The sequence below is a fragment of the Cadophora gregata genome (genome assembly GCF_030347475.1).
Source record: "Cadophora gregata isolate MNR1 chromosome Unknown scaffold_1, whole genome shotgun sequence".
In the NCBI taxonomy this organism is placed as follows: Eukaryota; Fungi; Ascomycota; class Leotiomycetes; order Helotiales; family Ploettnerulaceae; genus Cadophora; species Cadophora gregata.
Window position 1 is genome coordinate 1279199 of NW_026695924.1, and position 18819 is coordinate 1298017.

Sequence of the window (18819 nt, forward strand, 5' to 3'; positions counted from 1 at the left end):
GTACACCACTCCGGCTCCAGAAATCACCACATCTTCGCGAACGAGTGGCACGCAAGCCAAACCCAAAACCCAAAACCCCATAATAATCTCTTCACGATCCCCACGGAATACAAAACACAACACAAGACACCATACAAACAAATAAATGAGACGAGAGACCTACACCAACCAACCTACCTGACTTTCTCGACTGAGTCGATTTGACCCGTCATACGAAATTACGCATCTGCACGCAACATCTGACTGAGTAAACACAACCACATGAATTTCACGAGCACGAGCATGAGCGCGCGCGCGAGAGCAGGAGTGAGAGCAAGCTAAAGAGAGAAAGAAAGAAGGAGAGTATGACGTGATGGAAAGCACAGGCACGGCATGGCGCGTGGGCAAGGATGGATGGATGGGTGGGTGGGCATTTTCTCCATTTGCACGAGCAACTGCGATTGCGACTTTTGCATTTTCCTGTACTTGTTGTGCGATGCGCCTCTTTTTTTCGGAAAAGGATGGCTGGCTGGCGAGACATGGCGCGAGATATGGAATGGAAATGGAGTAAACAGACGAGATTTTGATCATTGCCGAGTTCCTCTGTATGAAAACCTTTTCTTCTCTCAAGCTTTCAAGCCTTTTTTTCACATCTTGCTTGCTTTCAACAGATGCTCAGAGTAAAAGTGATTGTGCAAACCCATGGAGATAGGTAGTAGGAATGACCTATAATGATACACGTTACAGCATCACATCCAGAGTGGGAGCCCATGGATCCAGCGCGGCTGATAATTATACCCCTACACTCGCCTTGCCAAAAGTGACACCTTACTCCATGAAACCATCCTACCCTGTCCCAAACATCATCCACCGTTTCCCTTGCCTCTATGACCACGACTGCTCAGTCTTCTCCTTTGGAGGAGTTGTGAGCTTGCTTCAAAGCCCTGTGACGTTGTGTTTAACAACACCCGGACTTCGCGGATCCTCTTCACTACGAATGCCCTCGGATTGCTGCCCAGAACTACCGCCAGCAGTAGCAGCAGAGGACTCATTGTCTTGACCCTTCTGCTTGCTCGGCTTCTCCAACTCACCACTCTTCTGTGGCTTTTCTCGCTTGCCACCGTTCGCAGCAAGAACCTGCTCAAGAGAATATTGAGCAGAACCTGATCTGACAGGTACGGGCTTATTCTCACTGTTTGCGGTGACAGGAAATTGGGCAATAGCTTTTCGGTGTTGCTTGTGACGTCTTCTCTTCCGGCGAACGACTTCAGGGTTGGCAGGGTATTCGGTGCTGCCCCCAGAATTTGTCTCGCCACTCCCAGTGGCGCTGCCACTACTGATTCCATCTGCGGACTTATTTATCTCCTCGGTACGAAGCTGGTCATGATAGATGGGTCTTTGAGTTGCCTGACTGTCTTCGCTGTTGATTGTAAGTGCATTCTCCGCAACATGGTGAGAGAGCACTGGTGGAGTCGGGCAGCTGACGAGACGATGCTGTCTTGATTTTCCTTCGCCCTTGTGGTTGCGATCTATGTTATAACTAGTACTTCGGTGTCGAGAAGGAGAGCTTGGTGGCGTGTTCTCATCTTCGGAGCACTCGGCTAGAGTATGCTGATTACGAGGTCTATTGACTTGTAAAAGCTCAGTTGGAAGACTGGTTCTAATGCGATCTGTGAGTTCGTGCTGCTGTACCCTCTTCTCTTCTTTCTCATAGTAATCAAGAACAGCCTTGTCCACGGGGCAATCGGTAAAATCATGAACGTACGAGAGTTCCTGAACCGGAGGCTCATCCTCTGAGATAGGGACAGTATCACAGTCCTCGAGACGATGTTCTTCGGCAACACTAGGTGAGGAGGATTTCACAACCACAGTTTCACATTCTTCAATCATGTGCTGTGCGGGTCCAGATGCTTCCTTCTTCGTAGGTGATTCTTCCTCTACTGTGATACATTCTATGATCATGTGTTCCTGAGGCGCACTGGACGTGCTTTGCTCTGAGGATGGATGCTCAACTGTCGTACAGTCGACGAGAGCATGCTCAATTTGAACTTTGCGATTGTTGGTGTCATCTTCGATTTCGACAACATCCCTCTCCACGAGTGTATGTTGCTGGGACAGCGGTTCCAGAATCTCTCGGGCAGTGTTAGTCTCTCCAGGAGTTGACTCTTGCTTAGTGGATGAGAATTTGCCAAATATTCCACCTGTGGACACTTGATGTCAGTCTGCTATTTTGCATTTGTAGTGCAAAGTAATCTCAGGATACCCGCAGTGTAAGGGGGACTTGCACCTCAAAGCATGATCTCAGTGAAAACGAGAGATCCTGGAAACATACCTTTCTTGCTCGATTTTCCTGTCTTTGCAATCGGCTTCTCAATTGATGGCTCGTCTTGATATTGAGTGACTAAAATCTTAGGAGCACTTCTCACGAGTGCCTTCTTCTTCGCCTGCCGTTGAGATTCTAGTTCACGCGCACTGGGGCGCTTCTTTTCATCAACTTTACATTTTTGTCGATCGGGATGCGACTTTTTGCCAGCAAGGTTGGGATTAGTCTTCTTCCGCAGCTTCGGCGGTGCTTCAAGGTGTTGATTGGCTTGCCCTGTAGTATGATCCGAAACCAGATGAGGTCTATTATAAACCATAGGCTGAGCTGCTGTTGGTTGAGTATTGACAAGCCTATGTGGCTCTTCTTTGAGATATTTTGGATTGTATCTCATGCTCACATCCCCTTCTCGAGCTCGTATCTCTCGATCATTCTGCATCTGCGTACATGATGGACATATCATTCCGAGGGCAATATCGGAAGCACAATTACCCTTGATACCATAGGTGCCCCGAATTTGCGCTCTCTGGATGCCAGTGATAATCCCTGAAAGTCACCATAAGTATCAGCGACTTTGAATGCACTATAGGAACGCCGCTGGAAATGGGAATATAGAAAATACTGCTAGAGCTGTTCAGGGAGGAGCGCGATCTTACCAGATATGGGCATAGAAAGACAGCTTGCCAGGCCGCACCAGGCCCAACATGCAGTATTACAACCATTCTTCGACTTCCATGTCGAGTCCGATGCGTCTTTGCCTCGAACGATCTGTTTCAGCCGCCAATGGGTCTTTCCATACAAGGCGCAAGGGACCCAAAATCCCAGACAGCAGGTACTAAATGCCAACATCAGCACCTATGTCGCCTTTAGAGCACCAGAGGTCATTTAGGATATGCGCCCATGAGTCTTTGGATACAATCCTGATGGTACAAAGAACTTTGGCAGCACCCACCTGATATCACCTCGCGGCTCGACACAGAACTGGCTCATCCAACCATTGTAAGGCAGCCCCTCATTGCCACCATCCGTTTGTGGATGTGCCGATCGCGGAAGTGTAGCAGTATAAGCACTCATAACATGCCGATGGGCCATCGGGAATGGTTTTACTGGAGATGCTTGTGTGAGTTCGAGACTGACTACAGAGTCTCGGTGTATTGGCGTTGCTGCTTGAGCTTGTGGTGCCTGGGATAAGTCTTTGTTGAATGGAGCCATGCGGGTAGTGATCCTAATGATCGAAAGGCTGTTGCGTATCAGTTAGCAATCCTAAGTCAATAAAAGGGACGGCACTACCTTTAGAAAGAGTGAAATAGACTTGGACGTCTGACCTGCGACCTGGTCAGCTTAGAGAAACGCTAATGCCGAGCTTGATACGTACGATACAATGCTTTGTAGAAATGATGTAATTCCGGGAACAAGCAAAATAATATAGTCGGCAATGATGTTTGGGGACGCAGAGAAGAGAGAGAAGGAAAAGGAAGAAGTTCACATCCGGTCGATCGCACTTACTTACTTCTTGTACAAAGAGACTCAGGTCCAGAAGGGAAAGAGTAACGCAACCATGGCGGTTCAGTCGAAGGAGCACGCAAATAAAACTTCTTCATCGACATAAACATGCACTTTTGGACATTTACATTATATTTACAGTAAAGAAACATCCTCACAGGCATGCATTCCATTTTCGTTCATCCGAAAAAATCCCCATATTATAAGCAGAAACTGCGAGCTCTACTTCTTCTCCGGCTAGGAGCTTGTCGGCACAGCGTAAACTCCCTGAAAGAGGCGAAGCTATGAGAACATCGACGCACGACGAGACTGAAAATGGCTGTTAATGAATCAAGCTTCATACTTGCGAGCGCTTTGGATCAACAGTGCCCTTGACTTTGGCAGTGTCAGGTCCGCCCTCTGCCTTCTTGCTTTTGCTGGAATCGTTACCAATATCGGTGGAGTGCTTGGTATCAGTATTGGAAAGCCCTTCTTGCTTTGCGCTCTGGGAGTTCTTGTCACCGGTAGGCTTTGATGGAGCAGCCTAAACTTATTAGCCCGGGCCATATGTCCTCTATGAGTTAGCTTACCTCGCCATCGTCCTCTAAATCGGACTCTCCAGCCTTGGTACCCTTTTTGCTTTCAAGTTTCTTCTTGTTGTCTCCCTTCGCGTCTGGGGTGGAGGACTTGACGTTCTTTTCGTCTGAACTGTCCTTCTCATCATCGGATGTCTCGGGGGTATCGGCGTCCTTCTTGTCGTCCTCACTGTTGGACTCCTCAGACTTTTCACTGTCGTCTGTCTTCTCCTCGACATCATCAGACTTCTCCTCAGCTTCAGGCTCGTCCTTGGACTCTTCTTCAGCCTCGTCCTTGTGCTCCTCTTCATGCTTGTCGCCGTGATCGCCGTGATCTCCATGACCGTGAGAGGTATCTGGACTATTCGACAAGATCCACCAGCAGGCGGGTGCGGTCACTGCAATAGCTCCGGCTGCCCTAATGATGCTGTTAGCCAAAATTGCACCTCAAACACTGCAATTGTAAAACCACATACCAGATAGCATCACCTCCGGCCTTTGCAGATTCGTGACCTCCGCTGGCATAACCCCGTCTGGCGATTTGGCGGAAAACTTGAGGTCTGGAAGCTGTTGGTCTGGCAGCCCGGAAGCAGGAGCGCAGTACGGAGACTCTTGAGAATGCCATTGCTTTGAAATGACTGAACAGTTAAGTCCAGAGATACAATTGCTGTAGATTGTCAGTATGCGTTCTTGGATGCAATTGATGTCAGGGACGTACATTTGCAATTGGGTGAGAGAGAAGCTTGCGAAAGAAGATGGCTGGACTGGCAGCTTTCGGAGATGGATCGATCACGTGGCATTGCTAAATCCTTGGAAGCCGGCAAATCCCTGGAGCTCGAAGTGCGAACCCCACCATGTATCAACATCAAGTGGGAGTGTTCTCGCCTTGTCTTTGAGCAGCTCCCTGAACTCCTCGAAGGATAAAACAACGTCTTGTTTTGTTCCTGCACAAGTCCTACGGAATGAATTTCTGTGTGCATATGCAGTGTGAGTTCAGACAACCCAAATAGAGCTGGCCTCCCGCAGGCGCCTGCAGCTTGATCGCATATGAGACACCTCCAGGCAGAGAGCTCCATTCACTGACCTTTGAATTCTAGAATCTTGCCTTCCTCATTCACATACTCCAACACAACAACCACAAATACATGGGGACAAGCCCTTCTTCTCCCTCTACCTAGAATCCTTTTGGGCCTACATTTTCGCTTTCTTCAACCTAGATACCACCATCATGTCGTCGAACCAAGTGAACCAGAACCCCACCTCGCAGACAGTTGCCCAACTGCTCCCCAAGCTCCACGATGCCGACCCAGACTACCGGTTCATGTCATTGAACGATCTCTGCCAAATTCTTACTATTGCGAAGCCGGATTTCCTCCATAATGACTACAATACTGCTGCTCGAGCTGTTGATGGTATTCTGAAGACTTTGGATGACCAAAATGGAGAGGTTCAGAATTTGGCAATCAAATGGTATAGAGTACTATCTACAGTGGTTTGTTGTTCACAGCTAACGTGTCAAAGTCTCGGTCCGCTCGTCACAAAGATTCCTGCTAGTATCCTGCCACCTCTAATTGAGAAATTATCGCTCCTCAACACGGAGAACTCGGTCGACAATTCCATTCCCGCGATGGCTCTTCGAACAGTTGTGACAACACTACCACGACCCGTGAGCGGTGTTGCGCCTACAAAGGAGGTTACTGAATCCTATCAGGCGCTCAGCAGAGTTCTGATACCAAGACTCATCGGACGTGTGGTTTTGAAACAAGCATCAAAGAACAATGTGAAGCTCCCCTCCGCACCAGCTGGCATGTTGGACCTGGAATCGAACAAAGAGATAGATGCAGAAGCAGTAGATGTTCTGATTGAAGTTGTTAGATGTTACGGGCCTATGTTACAACAACCCGAGGTGGAGGCTCTACAAGCTCTTCTAGTCGCTATTCTGGAAGCTGAGAGAGCAAGCTCGGTAGTCAAAAAAAGAACTGTTGTTGCAGTGTCCATATTGGCAATCTATCTCACCGACGATGGCTTGAGTGGCTTTATATCTCAGCTGATTGAAAGTCTGCGAAATCCACATCTGACACTCGTTCAACGACGACTGTACATCACAATTCTTGGATCTATGGCCCGTTCTATTTCATCAAGATTCGGCCCATATCTTAAAACTCTCGCTCCCTTTGTCTTGTCTGCTCTCAGCCAACAAGAGCTAGACGACCAAAAGGAGAACTCTGCTGAGGACGGGGAACCAGACCCGGAAACAGACGACGTCCGCGAAGCAGCACTGATTGCGCTGGATGGCTTCCTATCTTCTTGCGGTGGAGAGATGCGTACTTATACCGAGGAAACAATATCCGCCCTTCTCCGTTTTCTCAAGTATGACCCAAATTACAATGACGATGACGACGAAGAAATGGGTGGTACTCAGCCAGATGAAGATGATATGGACGATTTCGATGATGACGATGATTTTGAAGCAGAAGCCGGATTTGATGACGATGACGACGATGCCAGCTGGAAAGTTCGACGATGCGCCGCAAAGGCTCTCTATACACTCATATCGACACGTGGAAGTGGTGATCTGCTCGACGATGGCACACTGTACTCACAGGTCGCGCCCATTCTTGTGCAGAGATTCACAGAGCGAGAAGAAAATGTACGTCTCGAGGTCATCTCTACACTTGCCTCACTAGTTCGCAAGACTGGAGAAGGAATTCTGGTATCTTTTGCTGTTGATGAGGGTTCTGATTATGTCAACCACCCGCCACAAGGTCGAAAGCGTAGAAGAGAAAGCAGCACGACCAACTTCGACACCAAGGGTCTGCTTTCAATGTCCGCTGGTCTTATCTCGCCGACTATCGAACCTGTTCCAGCGTCTGGACCTCGAGCTGACCTAGCTCGCTTGAGCCCCGTCCTGATCAAGACAACGACCAAGCTACTCAAGGGAAATTCAATTCCAACGAAGCAAGCATTGATCAACCTGTTGGATGATGTGGTCTCTGTCCAGAACGGCGGCTTATCCGAATACTTCGGCCAAATTGTGGAACCATTGATTGACGCAGTGAAGACCACATCAGGTACAACAAGCTCTTCCACCATGATCAGCAGCGGTGGAGCTGCTTCGGCCACCGCCAATACTTTACGAGTTGCGGCGCTCCACTTGATTGGTGACATTGCATCAACACACTCTTCCAGTGTCTTGCAACCATACCTTCCCAAGATCATACCCGGTGTCGTATCAGCTGTGAATGACAAATACTACAAGATTTCCAGCGAGGCTATTGGTACTGTCGAGCAGCTTGTCAAGGCGCTTACGCCGCCCCGATCAAGACTAGCACACCAGAAGTATCAATCAGATCTCCAACAGCTTTACAAGGTCATCGTCAGTCGCGTGTCTGCAAACGATGCTGATTTGGAGGTCCGTCAACGCGCGATTCAAGCTCTCGGTATTCTACTTGCACGCACTGCAAGCCCTGAAGGCTCAGCGCTTCTCTCTGCTTCTGATCGGACTTCTGCACTTGACCTTCTGAACGAGAGACTGAAGAACGAAACCACTCGACTTGCCGCTGTGCACGCAATTGACACTGTTGCTGCTTTGACTAGCAGCAAGGATCAATTACAGCCAAAATGGATTAGAGAGGTTTCACTGGAGCTCTCCGCTCAGCTTCGAAAGGCTAATCGGTCTCTACGAGGTGCCAGTCTTGCGGCTCTGAAGAACTTGGTAGTTGCACCAGCCAGTCGGAGTGCACTGGATGCACCCACAATTCAAGGTCTCGTCAGCGCTCTATTACCGCTTCTTACAACCTCGGATCTTCATCTTCTTGGTCCAGCGCTCCTTGTTCTATCGGCGTTAGTCGCCGATAGCCCAGATCTTGTTGTCACGGATCAACTTAATGCTGGTCTTTGCGAGCTACTAACTGCGCCATTAGGTGGAGCTGTTCTTGAGGCTGTCCTCACCTTAGTCACGAACATCGGTCAAAAGGGCGCTGGCGAGAAGCTCATGGCTGGACTCCTGCAGAATGTAAGCATCAACGGAGACCCAGCTGTTGTTGGAAAGGTCATCGGTACTCTTCTGGTCTATGGTGGCCCTTCTGTTGGTGTCAAAATCGACAACTTCTTGCAAGAAGTCGTGAATCCAGAGTCTGATGACGCTCGGAGATGCCTTGCACTTGCCGTCCTCGGTGAAGCTGGGTTGCGAATGGGTGCAAAGTCTCCACTTCAGCCATCGACTTTCACAGGACAGTTCAAATCCACATCTGATAAGGTTCCACTTGCAGCTGCGGTTGCTCTAGGACGTGCAGGTGCAGGGAACACTGCGATCTACTTGCCGGAGATATTGGCGATAATGGATAAGGGTGGAAATGCTCAGTATCTACTTCTGCACTCTATCAAGGAGATTCTCCAGCAAGCCAGCCAAAACTCGCTCGATATCAGCAGCTACACAAAGGCAATCTGGGGTCGCCTATTGAAGGCATCTCAATCCGAGGACAACAAGGCTGTTGGAGCAGAGTGCATTGGAAGAGTAGCTATCATCGATCCAAAAACATATATGCCGGAACTGAAGGTAAGTCCCTGTAAATTTATTGATGAGCTGTAGAACTAATAGCTTTAGGCATACCTAGGCAATTCCTCCCAAGCAGTCCGAGCAATGGCTATTCAAGCTATTCGATACACACTGGCCGAGAACGATGAGATATTCGATAACGTCCTGCACTCAGTCCTGATCGAGATGCTTATTGTCATGCTTCGTGATACAGAACTTGAGAACCGCCGACTTGCTCTTACGACACTCAACTCTGCAGCTCACAACAAGCCTGACTTAATAATTCCAAACCTCGGTGTTCTTATGCCGCTTGTTATGCACGAGTCAAACATCAACACTGCTTTGATCCGAGAAGTTAACATGGGTCCCTTCAAGCACAAGATTGATGACGGCCTCGAGGTCCGAAAGGTACGTGTGTCCGCCTGCTCGCAAATTTATCTACTGACATTTCAAACAGAGTGCTTACGAGACCCTCTATTCTCTCATGGAAACCGCATTCTCCCGTCTCAACATCGTAGACTTCTACGACCGCATCATCGCTGGCCTCCAAGACGAGCACGATATCCGCTCCCTCTGCAACCTTATGCTCACCAAACTCATCGTCCTCGACCCTGATGAGACAGCCCGTCGCCTCGACGCCATCGCCACCTGCTACCGTCAAATCATCTCCATTAAGCTTAAAGATAATGCAGTCAAGCAGGAGCTCGAGAAGCAGGAAGAGGCCGTCAAGAGCTGCTTACGTGTCTCGCTCTTGCTTCATGCTTCTGTCCCTGGTGCAAGCAGTGTTGGCGGCCCACAATCTGGTCATCATCAAATTTGGCACACTTATTGGGAGTGGATCGAGAAGGATTATGAGAACTCGCTGAAGGCTTTACGACAAGAGGGTAAGGAGTCCTCGTATTGAGCGACCCGCTTAGCAGATTACAACCTCAATGGCGGGGAGTGAAAAGGAAGCCAGATCCTGGGCTTATTATAGATGACGATATGAATGAACGAACCAATGGATGAGTGAAGCATGCATGTAATTTTCGCTTATGGTTGAGCGAGAATGGGGTTGTGAAGGTGGCCATCCGTCCATAGCTTGCGTTGCATAATTAGCGAATTTTTCTCCAAGCTGTCTATCCGCATTGCAGTGTGGAGCGCTGTGGCCAGGCACTAAACTCGAAAATGAGAAATGCTTTATCAAGAACTCTTTACGTGCGTCTTGCCACGTGACGAACTGTGCTTATAATTAGTCTTTCTAATGCTCCTTGAGAATAAAATAATTGATCTGATCACCTTCAAAATGAGATCCTAATCGAACATGTTTGTTGACACTTTCCATCATTGCATATGCGAGAAGTAGCCGGAGAAAAGTTGGTTTGAAAATCATCATGGCTTCGCTCAGCTAATTACACACATACATATATACTTGAACTCCTCCATCCTTTCTTACTTCCTTGCCTCCTTCACTTTCTCCCTCCCCTCCTCCTCACTTTCCACTCTTCCAAATATTTAACATAGAACGAAGTGGGGATCATCGAAAAGCAGTTCGCGCATAGCAAAAGCAAATCAAATCAAAAGCCCGCAGCCGATGCATAAACGCCAAAGAACATTCCAAACTTGAGTTTTCTCGTAAAGGCCAGTGCGTGTATGTGTGTGTTTTCCCTTGTTCCTTTCCAAGCGCCGAATCAATGAACGAATGTTGTGAGTATGGGGGTATATGTAGCTGTGTATTAAACGATTGCATGAAGAAGTGAAGATATTGGATCCGGAACGCGATGTGGAGAGTACGTATTAGGGGACTGACGTATTAATTAGGCGTGTATTGCGTGAGGTGTGGAAAGAAGGGTTGGCAAGGTGATTTAGGTTGACGATTGATCTATCAAGGATCAAAACCTGCTGCGACACCAGGAGCAGGTCCCTCCAAATCCACAGCCTCGACCGTATTCCTGATGCGTCCCGTTTCATTGACCAGGTTTCCGAAATACTTCCTCGCGACCTCACTCTCGCCCCTGATTTTCTGAGTCTCTTCTCGCTTACTACCTAACTGCTCAACCGATCGCTGTAGACCAACTCTTAGATTGTCGGCTGGGAAACGAAGGACTTTGCGGACGGAGGAGGTGATGCGTGTCGAGTTCGCGTGTACGTAGTCGATCTCTGCGAGCTGAGTGCTGATCTTGGTACTGAGGCGATGGGGTAGCGAGTGAGGGATCTGAAGAAGGACGTAGTAGGTTGCTGCAATGGCTGTGGCGACAACTCCGGGTATGATCAGTTTACGCAGGTTATTATTTCCGACAACTTTGACTGCTCCCATGGCACCATCTACCCAGCCGAAACCCCCAACCATCCGACTTCCTACTGCCGTGGCGACAGTAAGAGCCATCCCTGTGCCCGCCACCTTCTCCTGCCGCTGCAGAATAGTGTGCCAATCGAAGAAGTCCCAAAGTTCCGTCTCAATCTCAACTTGGCGGGCTAGAACGTCACGTTTACGGCGGAACATGACATCGCTGCGAAAGCTAAGGTCTGTGTACTCATCTCCGAGATGTAGGAGTCCGAGTTGTTTGATGGAACTCACACCTTCCACGGTCTTCTGGCGGGCGTGCTCTTCGCAGATTGTGACAGAGGCGGAGATCTGGGAGAGCATGGCTTCTTTGATATCATCGGCATACTGGAAGACACTGAGAAGACCAGGGTATGGAACTCCAAGGTCCTCGTCAGCTGCTTGCGATATCGAGGCTGTGAGAGTCGATCTGGTGTGGTCATAGATGTCTTTACAAGTCGCCTCGATGGTTCTGTCAATATCGTCACTAACCTCGGCCTTAGCCTTCTTCGACGCTTCCAATAGTGGTTCCAAGTCGTTCAATTCCTTGGTCACTCGATCGAGCTCTGATTGTGCCACCTCCTGGTTGACAGTGGCAAGCGTCTGAACGTCTCCAAGAACATTCAGCAAGTAAGTTTTGGCTGGAGCTAATTTCGAACGTGCTCGCTTCTCGAGAACAAATCGTCTCAGTGACTGTTCGAGAGCCTCGAAATCTTGAATCTTCTCCTTGTCCTTTCCTTTGCCTTTCGGATCCGAATCGTCGAAATCTGGTCCATCTCCACCTCCACTCGAGCTTCCACTTCCACCTCCTCCATTTCCTCCAGGTGGCGTTGGTGCTGTTGGAATAGCGTTACTCGATACAAAATGTACTAGTTCAGCAGACTCTTTAAATGTCCGTGGGCTGAGACCGTGGACCTGCTCCAAAATCATCTTTTGGCACCTGTTTTTATCCTTGATGTTGTCATATCCATTGACAACAATGAAAATGTAGGCTTTCTCTGCTGCTGCCGCCCAAATAAACTCCTTGGCTGTCATTGTGAAATGATTTGCAGCTGAAACAACGAATACAACAACATCAATTTCTTCCTGTCGAGCGAACAATGCCGTCGTTTTGGTCGTATCCAGGTTCAATCCTGGCGCATCGATAATGGAGATATCCACAACACCGTTGTTCAGCAGGGATTCGTCGATTGAGCGAACATCCCTGACATAGACTTTACACTGCGTGTACGTCTCGTGGTCAGTGACAATCTTCTCCAAGTCCAACAGGGTGAAGACATCGTATGTGCTCTCATCGTGTCGATTGTAGGTCATGTCTTTGTGGATCGCATGAACTTCCTCCACCCCACCATTCTCCCTAGCATCCAAGACTTCGCAAAAAATACTCGTACATGGTTGCTGATCTTCGGGTAGGATCTTTCTCCTCAGGAGAGCGTTGCAAAATGTTGACTTCCCAGCGTTGAGATCCCCAGTAACCAGAACTTTACTCGATGTGTCCTCTATCCGCTCTCGTAGATTCAGCAAGTGCTTGATACTTGAACTGATCTTTCCATCCAATAATGAAGCTATCGAATTCTTCTCCAACGAATGTACTAACTCAGTCTGATGTAGAGCCCCCAACTTCAAGTCCAGTTTTAATATAGAGAACTCTTGAGCGATTTGTGGTGTGATCAATCTTGGTTCGGGCACTGGTCGTTGTTCTGCTTCTTTGCTTGATTCTGCGTCTGCCGGCTCCGCACCGAATGTTTGCGAACGCCTTGCCAGCCCTGGCCGAGGCGGTGCTATTTCTTGAGAACCAGGACCTGTAGTTTGTGTATGGACGAGACCTGGTCGTGGATCTTGTGCTCGAGGTTGTGCTGCTTGGGCACGTTGAACGGAAGGATAGGTTGCTGGCCAGGACGCATTCATCTCCTGCAGAGACTTCAATGACTCTACCACCCGATTTATTGACCTGGCCAGAGTGACTCGGTGTTGGTTATACCATAATTGATGTATGGCGTTCGCTTGCACCCTTCTGTCTGCATCTGCCGATTCTCCCATGCCCCTCGGCACAGGGGAATGCATGGGCGTAGGCCTATCCTCAGTCAGAGTTGGATTCCAAGTCGGCGCTCCATTGAAGGTATCCCCAGCTATGCTTCCTCCGTACCCTGAGTCGTTGTCTAGGAGCGCCTGCAGACGTGCAGCGCTTTCTGATGTGGATCCTGATCCGACCGTCATATATTGAGGCCGATTCGATGACTTTCGTCTGTCGTTGCTCGAACTCGATTCCTCTTGTGGGCCGGCCTTGCCCTTTCCATTTTTGTATTCCTGGCTCATCGTGGCGGTATGTTGAACCATTCATATGTGTTGAGTAGAATATCTCTTTGTTGTGGTTTGGTCTGATGATTCAGGGAGGCGAACAAATTTAGCGTGGAACGTGCGGATCCTTGTGCTTTCGGTTTGCTGTTTGTCCAGCCTTCATGCCTGGGGAATAAAACAAATGTCGGAGCTCATATTTTCCCTGAAGTCAATTGAATATCATTAGATCCTCTGCTATGTCTTGCATTAGACCTGTGACAATTTGATTAAGTCATCGTGAAAGAAGTACTGTAATCCGCTTGGAACATGATTTAGAGCCAAGCTTCTGCGATAGCGAGAACAATGACGGAAGGAGCGATAGGCACCACAACCCACCTCAGCTACCAGTTCCCCAAAAACAACCTACCATCCAGATCACCATGAATGTATGATTTCAGGCTATTGCGCAACTGATCCAGCTAATAATTCACAGATTGTCGAATGGGCATTTGGAAAACGTATGACCGCAGCAGAGCGGCTCAGAAAACATCAGAGATCTCTCGAGAAGACGCAGCGGGAACTGGACCGCGAACGAGTCAAGCTTGAGAACCAGGAGAAGAAGTTGATACAGGAGATCAAGAAGAGTGCGAAGAATGGGCAGATGGGAGCATGCAAGATCCAGGCAAAGGATCTGGTGCGGACGAGGAGATACATTGAAAAGTTCTACTCCATGAGGACACAGCTGCAGGCTATTTCGTTGAGAATCCAGGTATGCGACTCTCAGGAATTGCTAGGAGCTTATGCTAATTCTAGAAATAGACTGTCCGCACGAACGAGCAGATGATGCAGGCGATGAAGGGTGCGACAGGTGTCCTGGGCAACATGAATCGAAGCATGAACCTACCGGCTTTACAGCGGATAGCGATGGAGTTCGAGAAGGAGAACGATATCATGGACCAGAGACAAGAGATGATGGACGATGCGATCGACGATGTAACCGGCCTTGAAGATGAAGCCGAGGGAGAGGAGGTAGTGGAACAAGTTTTGGAAGAAATTGGAATTGACCTCAAGAATGCTGTACGTCTTGCGATACCCTTCATACTTAGCCAGTTGCTGATAAATTTTACAGATGGGAGAGACTCCTTCCGGCCTTCAAAGTACCGCTGTGCCAGAAGGACGAGTCGCACAAGCTATCGGCGGTGGTCCTGGTGGAGGTGATCCAGGAGATAATGATCTCCAAGCCAGATTGGACAGCTTGAGAAGATGAGTTTATGATAGCGCGATACACTGCCGGCGTTCCCTCGTCTTGAGAGTAGGAGTTAGGGGTTCACATTTTTCTCATAGTCAATACCTTCTTCTTGCTTCTTGACTTTCGTATGCCGTCCAGCGGCGATCATATCGCCTCTCCGTGTGCTTGCAGGTATATCACAAAACACTTTCGAGTGCTCATAAGGCCCAGGAACTAACTACCTGGCACTCACTTCCATTGTCTCTTGGGCCATTTCGTGGGATTCTGGACTCTGGACGATGGAGAATTGATATGATAATCAGAGTGCTGGTGCTGTTTCATCGCTTCCTGCAGCATGTCGGCACACTCCCACATCATTGCTATCCTTCGGACCAAAACATCCCACCCACCCCTTCATCCCCTCTATCCAACCAGTGTGCCGGAGCCGACGGCGTATTGTAGACCGATCCTCATAATAATTGCCCGTTGAAGGGACGAGTGTGGGGAAGTCTTCCACTAAAAGCTTGCTGGATATCATGCCGAATTGGGCATGCATTGCACAGCCTACAGCACCAGGGCAAACAGAACAGACCAGACCAGACCAGACTCTTTCTCTTCTATTCCTTCGCTGACATCTCGCTTTTCTTCCCTTTCGTCCTGTCGCTGGATAATCTGCTGTCTAAGTTTCACGACTATTTGCATCGCGCCAAATTCCCTTAAATCCGGTCCGTGCTACTCTTACACGATAAGCTGTGCCTCTTGACCCCTCGTTGCCATAGAAGACTGCGTCCAAAGCCAGCAGTCCACAGCCCCTGCTACTATCATCTACTGAAACACTCTGTGTTTTTGTGCAGGCCAAAGTCTTTGGGCATCGACACAAACGCCCTCTTTCAACGAAGCTATCCATAACGGCTTTGTCCCAAGATCTACGTGCCTTAGCCACAATTGCGACGTACCTGCGAGAACAAGTGCCGCCAGTGAACCAACGGGCATTCCGGCAACTTCAACCGTTTCCCAAGTCCAAGAACCACTTTCTTGATCCCTGGATCAGATCTTGACCCCAGGTTGAGCCTCAGACGACAGAATACCAAGCATAGGCGTGGGCTCCTTTCTATCATTTCCATTCCGTGGGCGCGGCGCGTGCTGCAAACAAAGGCGGTTTGTTTGTACTCGTACCCCACATTGCACGTCGTCATAGGCAGGTTCGAGGCTAACGACCTGATCCAGCGGCCCAGCCTACCCACTCGCCGATTGCTTCAACCTGCAAGCACCTTCTCACGAAACAATAACCAGACACCCTTTTAACTTCGCACGCGTCGACGAGTCAATAATTGTAAGGTTTGGCTTTTGCAGACCGTCAACCCAATCATATCTCGTTCCGGTCCTTCCAGTCTCTTCTATCCTGCACATCTCCAACGAGCATACAACTCCTCTCGGTTTCCCTTGCGCGCTCTTCAGTCTCTGTACGAGACGCGATTCCAGAAATCTCCAAAGTGGCAGGTAGTAAGCGGAGGAGCTTTTCCTCCCAGGGAGGTCTGCTAAACAGAATGTTTGGCAGCTCTGGGTCCCCGCCAAAGGAAAGTGGAGTGCCAGCGACTCAAGCAGAAACTGTCGTTCCGATCACAATGGACTCTCCGAATGCGCAGAAGCCTGGGGAGGATAGCACAGCTGGCGAGAAGCGCAGTGGTAATGGAAGCCCACCAGGCCGTCAAGCCGCAGAAACCGGCGCGACTGTTGAGAAGAAGCGCAGGAGTAGTGGGGTGGGGGGAAAGGCCAGCTCTCTGTTAGCCAGTGCGAAAAACTCTCTACATTTCGACAAGAGTCCCAATTCCGCCAGTTTCATGCGAAGTCAGGAGCCCAATACTCAGACGCCTCTTCAGAAGCTCGGAAAGCAAGATCCGGCGCTTAGCGTTCCTCAAGGTCAACACAATAATTCTGCTGGAGAGTCCGTACCCGGTCCAAGATCTACATTTACGGTTGGTGTTTGGGAAGACAAGAACAAGAAATGCCGCCGTACTATGGAAGACACCCATGCTTTTCTCTACAACTTTTTACATACCCCCGCTCCAGCCTTGGGTCCTGAAGCGCCCAGTACGAAGTCAAAGTCCAGCGAGGAGTTGGTTCAGAACGAGTCAACCCCGAGTCTTGTACCCACAACTTCTTCAAGTGAGATGATGGAGACTGACAATGGCTACTTCGCTATCTTCGATGGTCATGCTGGTACATTTGCTGCTGATTGGTGCGGAAAGAAGCTTCACATCATTTTGGAAGAGACAATACGAAAGAATCCAAATACTCCAATTCCAGAACTCCTGGATCAGACTTTCACAATCGTCGACGCACAGTTGGAGAAACTACCTTTGAAGAACAGCGGATGTACTGCAGTCACTGCGGTTCTCCGATGGGAAGATAGGATACCAAACGCCCAATCCGCCACTGGATCTACTGCTATTGCACCAGCGACCGCAGCTGCAGTTCAGGCCCAAAACGATGCTTCAAAGGGCGACGAGAAGTCTGGAGATAGTGGAGTTGACATGAGCAAGTCTCCGCCCCAAGCCAATCCAGTGTCAAATGCAGCTACTGCTCCTGGAAGCAGCGAAGCGACCCATGCCCGACTTCGAACAACTGCTTCGCGTCAACGTGTTTTGTACACTGCAAATGTCGGGGATGCGCGGATTGTTCTATGCAGAAACGGCAAGGCCCTGAGATTATCATATGATCACAAGGGCAGTGACGAGAATGAAGGCAAGCGAGTTGCCAACGCTGGAGGTCTTATCCTCAACAACCGAGTCAATGGTGTACTCGCTGTTACCCGTGCTTTGGGAGATTCGTACATGAAGGACCTTGTGACTGGCCATCCTTACACTACCGAAACTGTCATTCAACCAGACCTCGATGAATTCATCATCCTTGCTTGCGATGGCGTAAGTCAATTATAAAAACATTTTCGAGACTGATTGCTAATATGATCTAGCTGTGGGACGTTTGTTCCGACCAGGAAGCCGTAGACCTCGTCCGCAATCAACAAGACCCTGTGGTTGCTGCTAAACAACTAGTTGATCATGCCCTTGCACGATTTAGCACCGACAACCTCTCCTGTATGATCGTTCGCTTCAATAAGTCAGCCCTCTTGACCACAACAAAGGAGCCATCTTCCGCCATCGGTGTAGAAGGAGATCCTAACTCAGTCTCTGGCAGGATTTCTGAAACAGAAAAGATTGTTGGTGACGCGCGAAGAAAGGTCCAGGAGGACGGCGTTCCAGGTATCGGCATCAGCGGAAGCAACAGTGGAAAAGGGCACGATCCAGTGGCCATTCCGGAGTCAGATGAGACTGTGAAGCGAATGAACATGGAGAAGGTTGTCGAGGAGGAACCAGGTCTTGTTGAGAGTGACACACCAGAGATGGATCCAAAGGGCGCTGAGGCAGCAAGTCCTGAGACGAGGAAAGATCTCCAGTTACCTGAAGGAGCACCGAAATGATACTATTACGTTTCTCCGAGGTGTTACAGCACTGGCGAGAGAGTAAAGGCTGCGAAAATTTTCCTTGAATCGATTATTTAACGGGCACCCACGGCATGGTTTCTTCGAAGCGAACGCGCAAACGACTTCTTTATTTATTTTCTCGGCGGGCTGGATCCATTGGGATGAATGGATGGGTGAGAGAGATTTGTGTCAGGTAATACGCGGTATGCGTCTTGAGAGTGTGGTGGAGTGGAGTGGAATAGAATGAGATGTCTAGCATTGTGATGTGAAGTGAATGAATCATGAAAGGGGTGATTGGGCAGGATGCGGGTAACAGAGAAAACGATACATACATGCACCTTCTCTATTTATGTATGATTAAAATGGAAGGAGTCATCGACTGCAAGGTGGACCATTCAGGTGATATCTCGTTGGCTGTATGCTTGGTAGGTGTTGACAATTACTGAGGTAATTTATCATGAGACAACTTCCATTGTATAATCATAAGCCTCCCGATCTCAAGAGTCGTGTAACTCAGTCAACTTCATAGGCTACTTTCCAAAAATCGATCTTGACAACTTCTGCTCACCAATGTGATTCATGGCACGCAAGGTGAAGATAGAAATGCTTGCCAAGGTGTGCTGATGCTGGAAGAG

The 18819-nt window shown here is 49.0% G+C and overlaps 6 protein-coding genes across 6 annotated transcripts; 3 read left to right on the top strand and 3 right to left on the bottom strand.

Annotated features, from left to right (window-relative positions):
* Positions 1 to 915: 915 nt before the first annotated feature.
* On the bottom strand, positions 916 to 3582 carry ONS95_000407 (uncharacterized protein; the record flags this gene model as incomplete). The annotated part of the gene is made up of 5 exons (XM_058493557.1): positions 3252 to 3582; positions 2956 to 3134; positions 2312 to 2845; positions 1745 to 2180; positions 916 to 1639 (listed from the first exon to the last, which is right to left on the bottom strand). Exons 1-5 carry the CDS (start codon positions 3509 to 3511, stop codon positions 916 to 918), a joined length of 2133 nt encoding a protein of 710 aa, XP_058363757.1. The 5' UTR covers positions 3512 to 3582.
* Positions 3583 to 3959: 377 nt separating this feature from the next.
* Positions 3960 to 5196, bottom strand: ONS95_000408 (uncharacterized protein). Its single transcript, XM_058493558.1, has 4 exons — positions 5075 to 5196; positions 4833 to 5023; positions 4372 to 4774; positions 3960 to 4325 (listed from the first exon to the last, which is right to left on the bottom strand). The coding sequence occupies exons 2-4, from the start codon at positions 4979 to 4981 to the stop codon at positions 4140 to 4142; spliced, it is 738 nt and encodes a 245-aa protein (XP_058363758.1). The 5' UTR covers positions 4982 to 5023; positions 5075 to 5196; the 3' UTR covers positions 3960 to 4139.
* A 388-nt stretch (positions 5197 to 5584) lies between these two features.
* On the top strand, positions 5585 to 9797 carry ONS95_000409 (uncharacterized protein; the record flags this gene model as incomplete). The annotated part of the gene is made up of 4 exons (XM_058493559.1): positions 5585 to 5826; positions 5878 to 8914; positions 8963 to 9301; positions 9351 to 9797. 4 exons carry the CDS (start codon positions 5585 to 5587, stop codon positions 9795 to 9797), a joined length of 4065 nt encoding a protein of 1354 aa, XP_058363759.1.
* Positions 9798 to 10757: 960 nt separating this feature from the next.
* FZO1 (mitofusin) lies at positions 10758 to 13511 on the bottom strand (the record flags this gene model as incomplete). The annotated part of the gene is made up of 1 exon (XM_058493560.1): positions 10758 to 13511. One exon carries the CDS (start codon positions 13509 to 13511, stop codon positions 10758 to 10760), a length of 2754 nt encoding a protein of 917 aa, XP_058363760.1.
* A 401-nt stretch (positions 13512 to 13912) lies between these two features.
* DID4 (ESCRT-III subunit protein did4) lies at positions 13913 to 14739 on the top strand (the record flags this gene model as incomplete). The annotated part of the gene is made up of 4 exons (XM_058493561.1): positions 13913 to 13918; positions 13966 to 14241; positions 14292 to 14549; positions 14602 to 14739. The coding sequence occupies 4 exons, from the start codon at positions 13913 to 13915 to the stop codon at positions 14737 to 14739; spliced, it is 678 nt and encodes a 225-aa protein (XP_058363761.1).
* A 1586-nt stretch (positions 14740 to 16325) lies between these two features.
* PTC1 (Protein phosphatase 2C 1) lies at positions 16326 to 18181 on the top strand (the record flags this gene model as incomplete). Its single annotated transcript, XM_058493562.1, has 2 exons — positions 16326 to 17624; positions 17675 to 18181. 2 exons carry the CDS (start codon positions 16326 to 16328, stop codon positions 18179 to 18181), a joined length of 1806 nt encoding a protein of 601 aa, XP_058363762.1.
* Positions 18182 to 18819: the final 638 nt, after the last annotated feature.

Bases quoted from the DNA above. Each gene is read 5' to 3' on its own strand.
- ONS95_000408 (XM_058493558.1), bottom strand. From the start codon at position 4,981: ATGGCATTCTCAAGAGTCTCCGTACTGCGCTCCTGCTTCCGGGCTGCC. The intron at 4,775-4,832 runs GTATGTGGTTTT...CAGCATCATTAG, and splicing joins GCCGGAGGTGATGCTATCTG to GGCAGCCGGAGCTATTGCAG. The intron at 4,326-4,371 runs GTAAGCTAACTC...TAATAAGTTTAG, and splicing joins ATTTAGAGGACGATGGCGAG to GCTGCTCCATCAAAGCCTAC.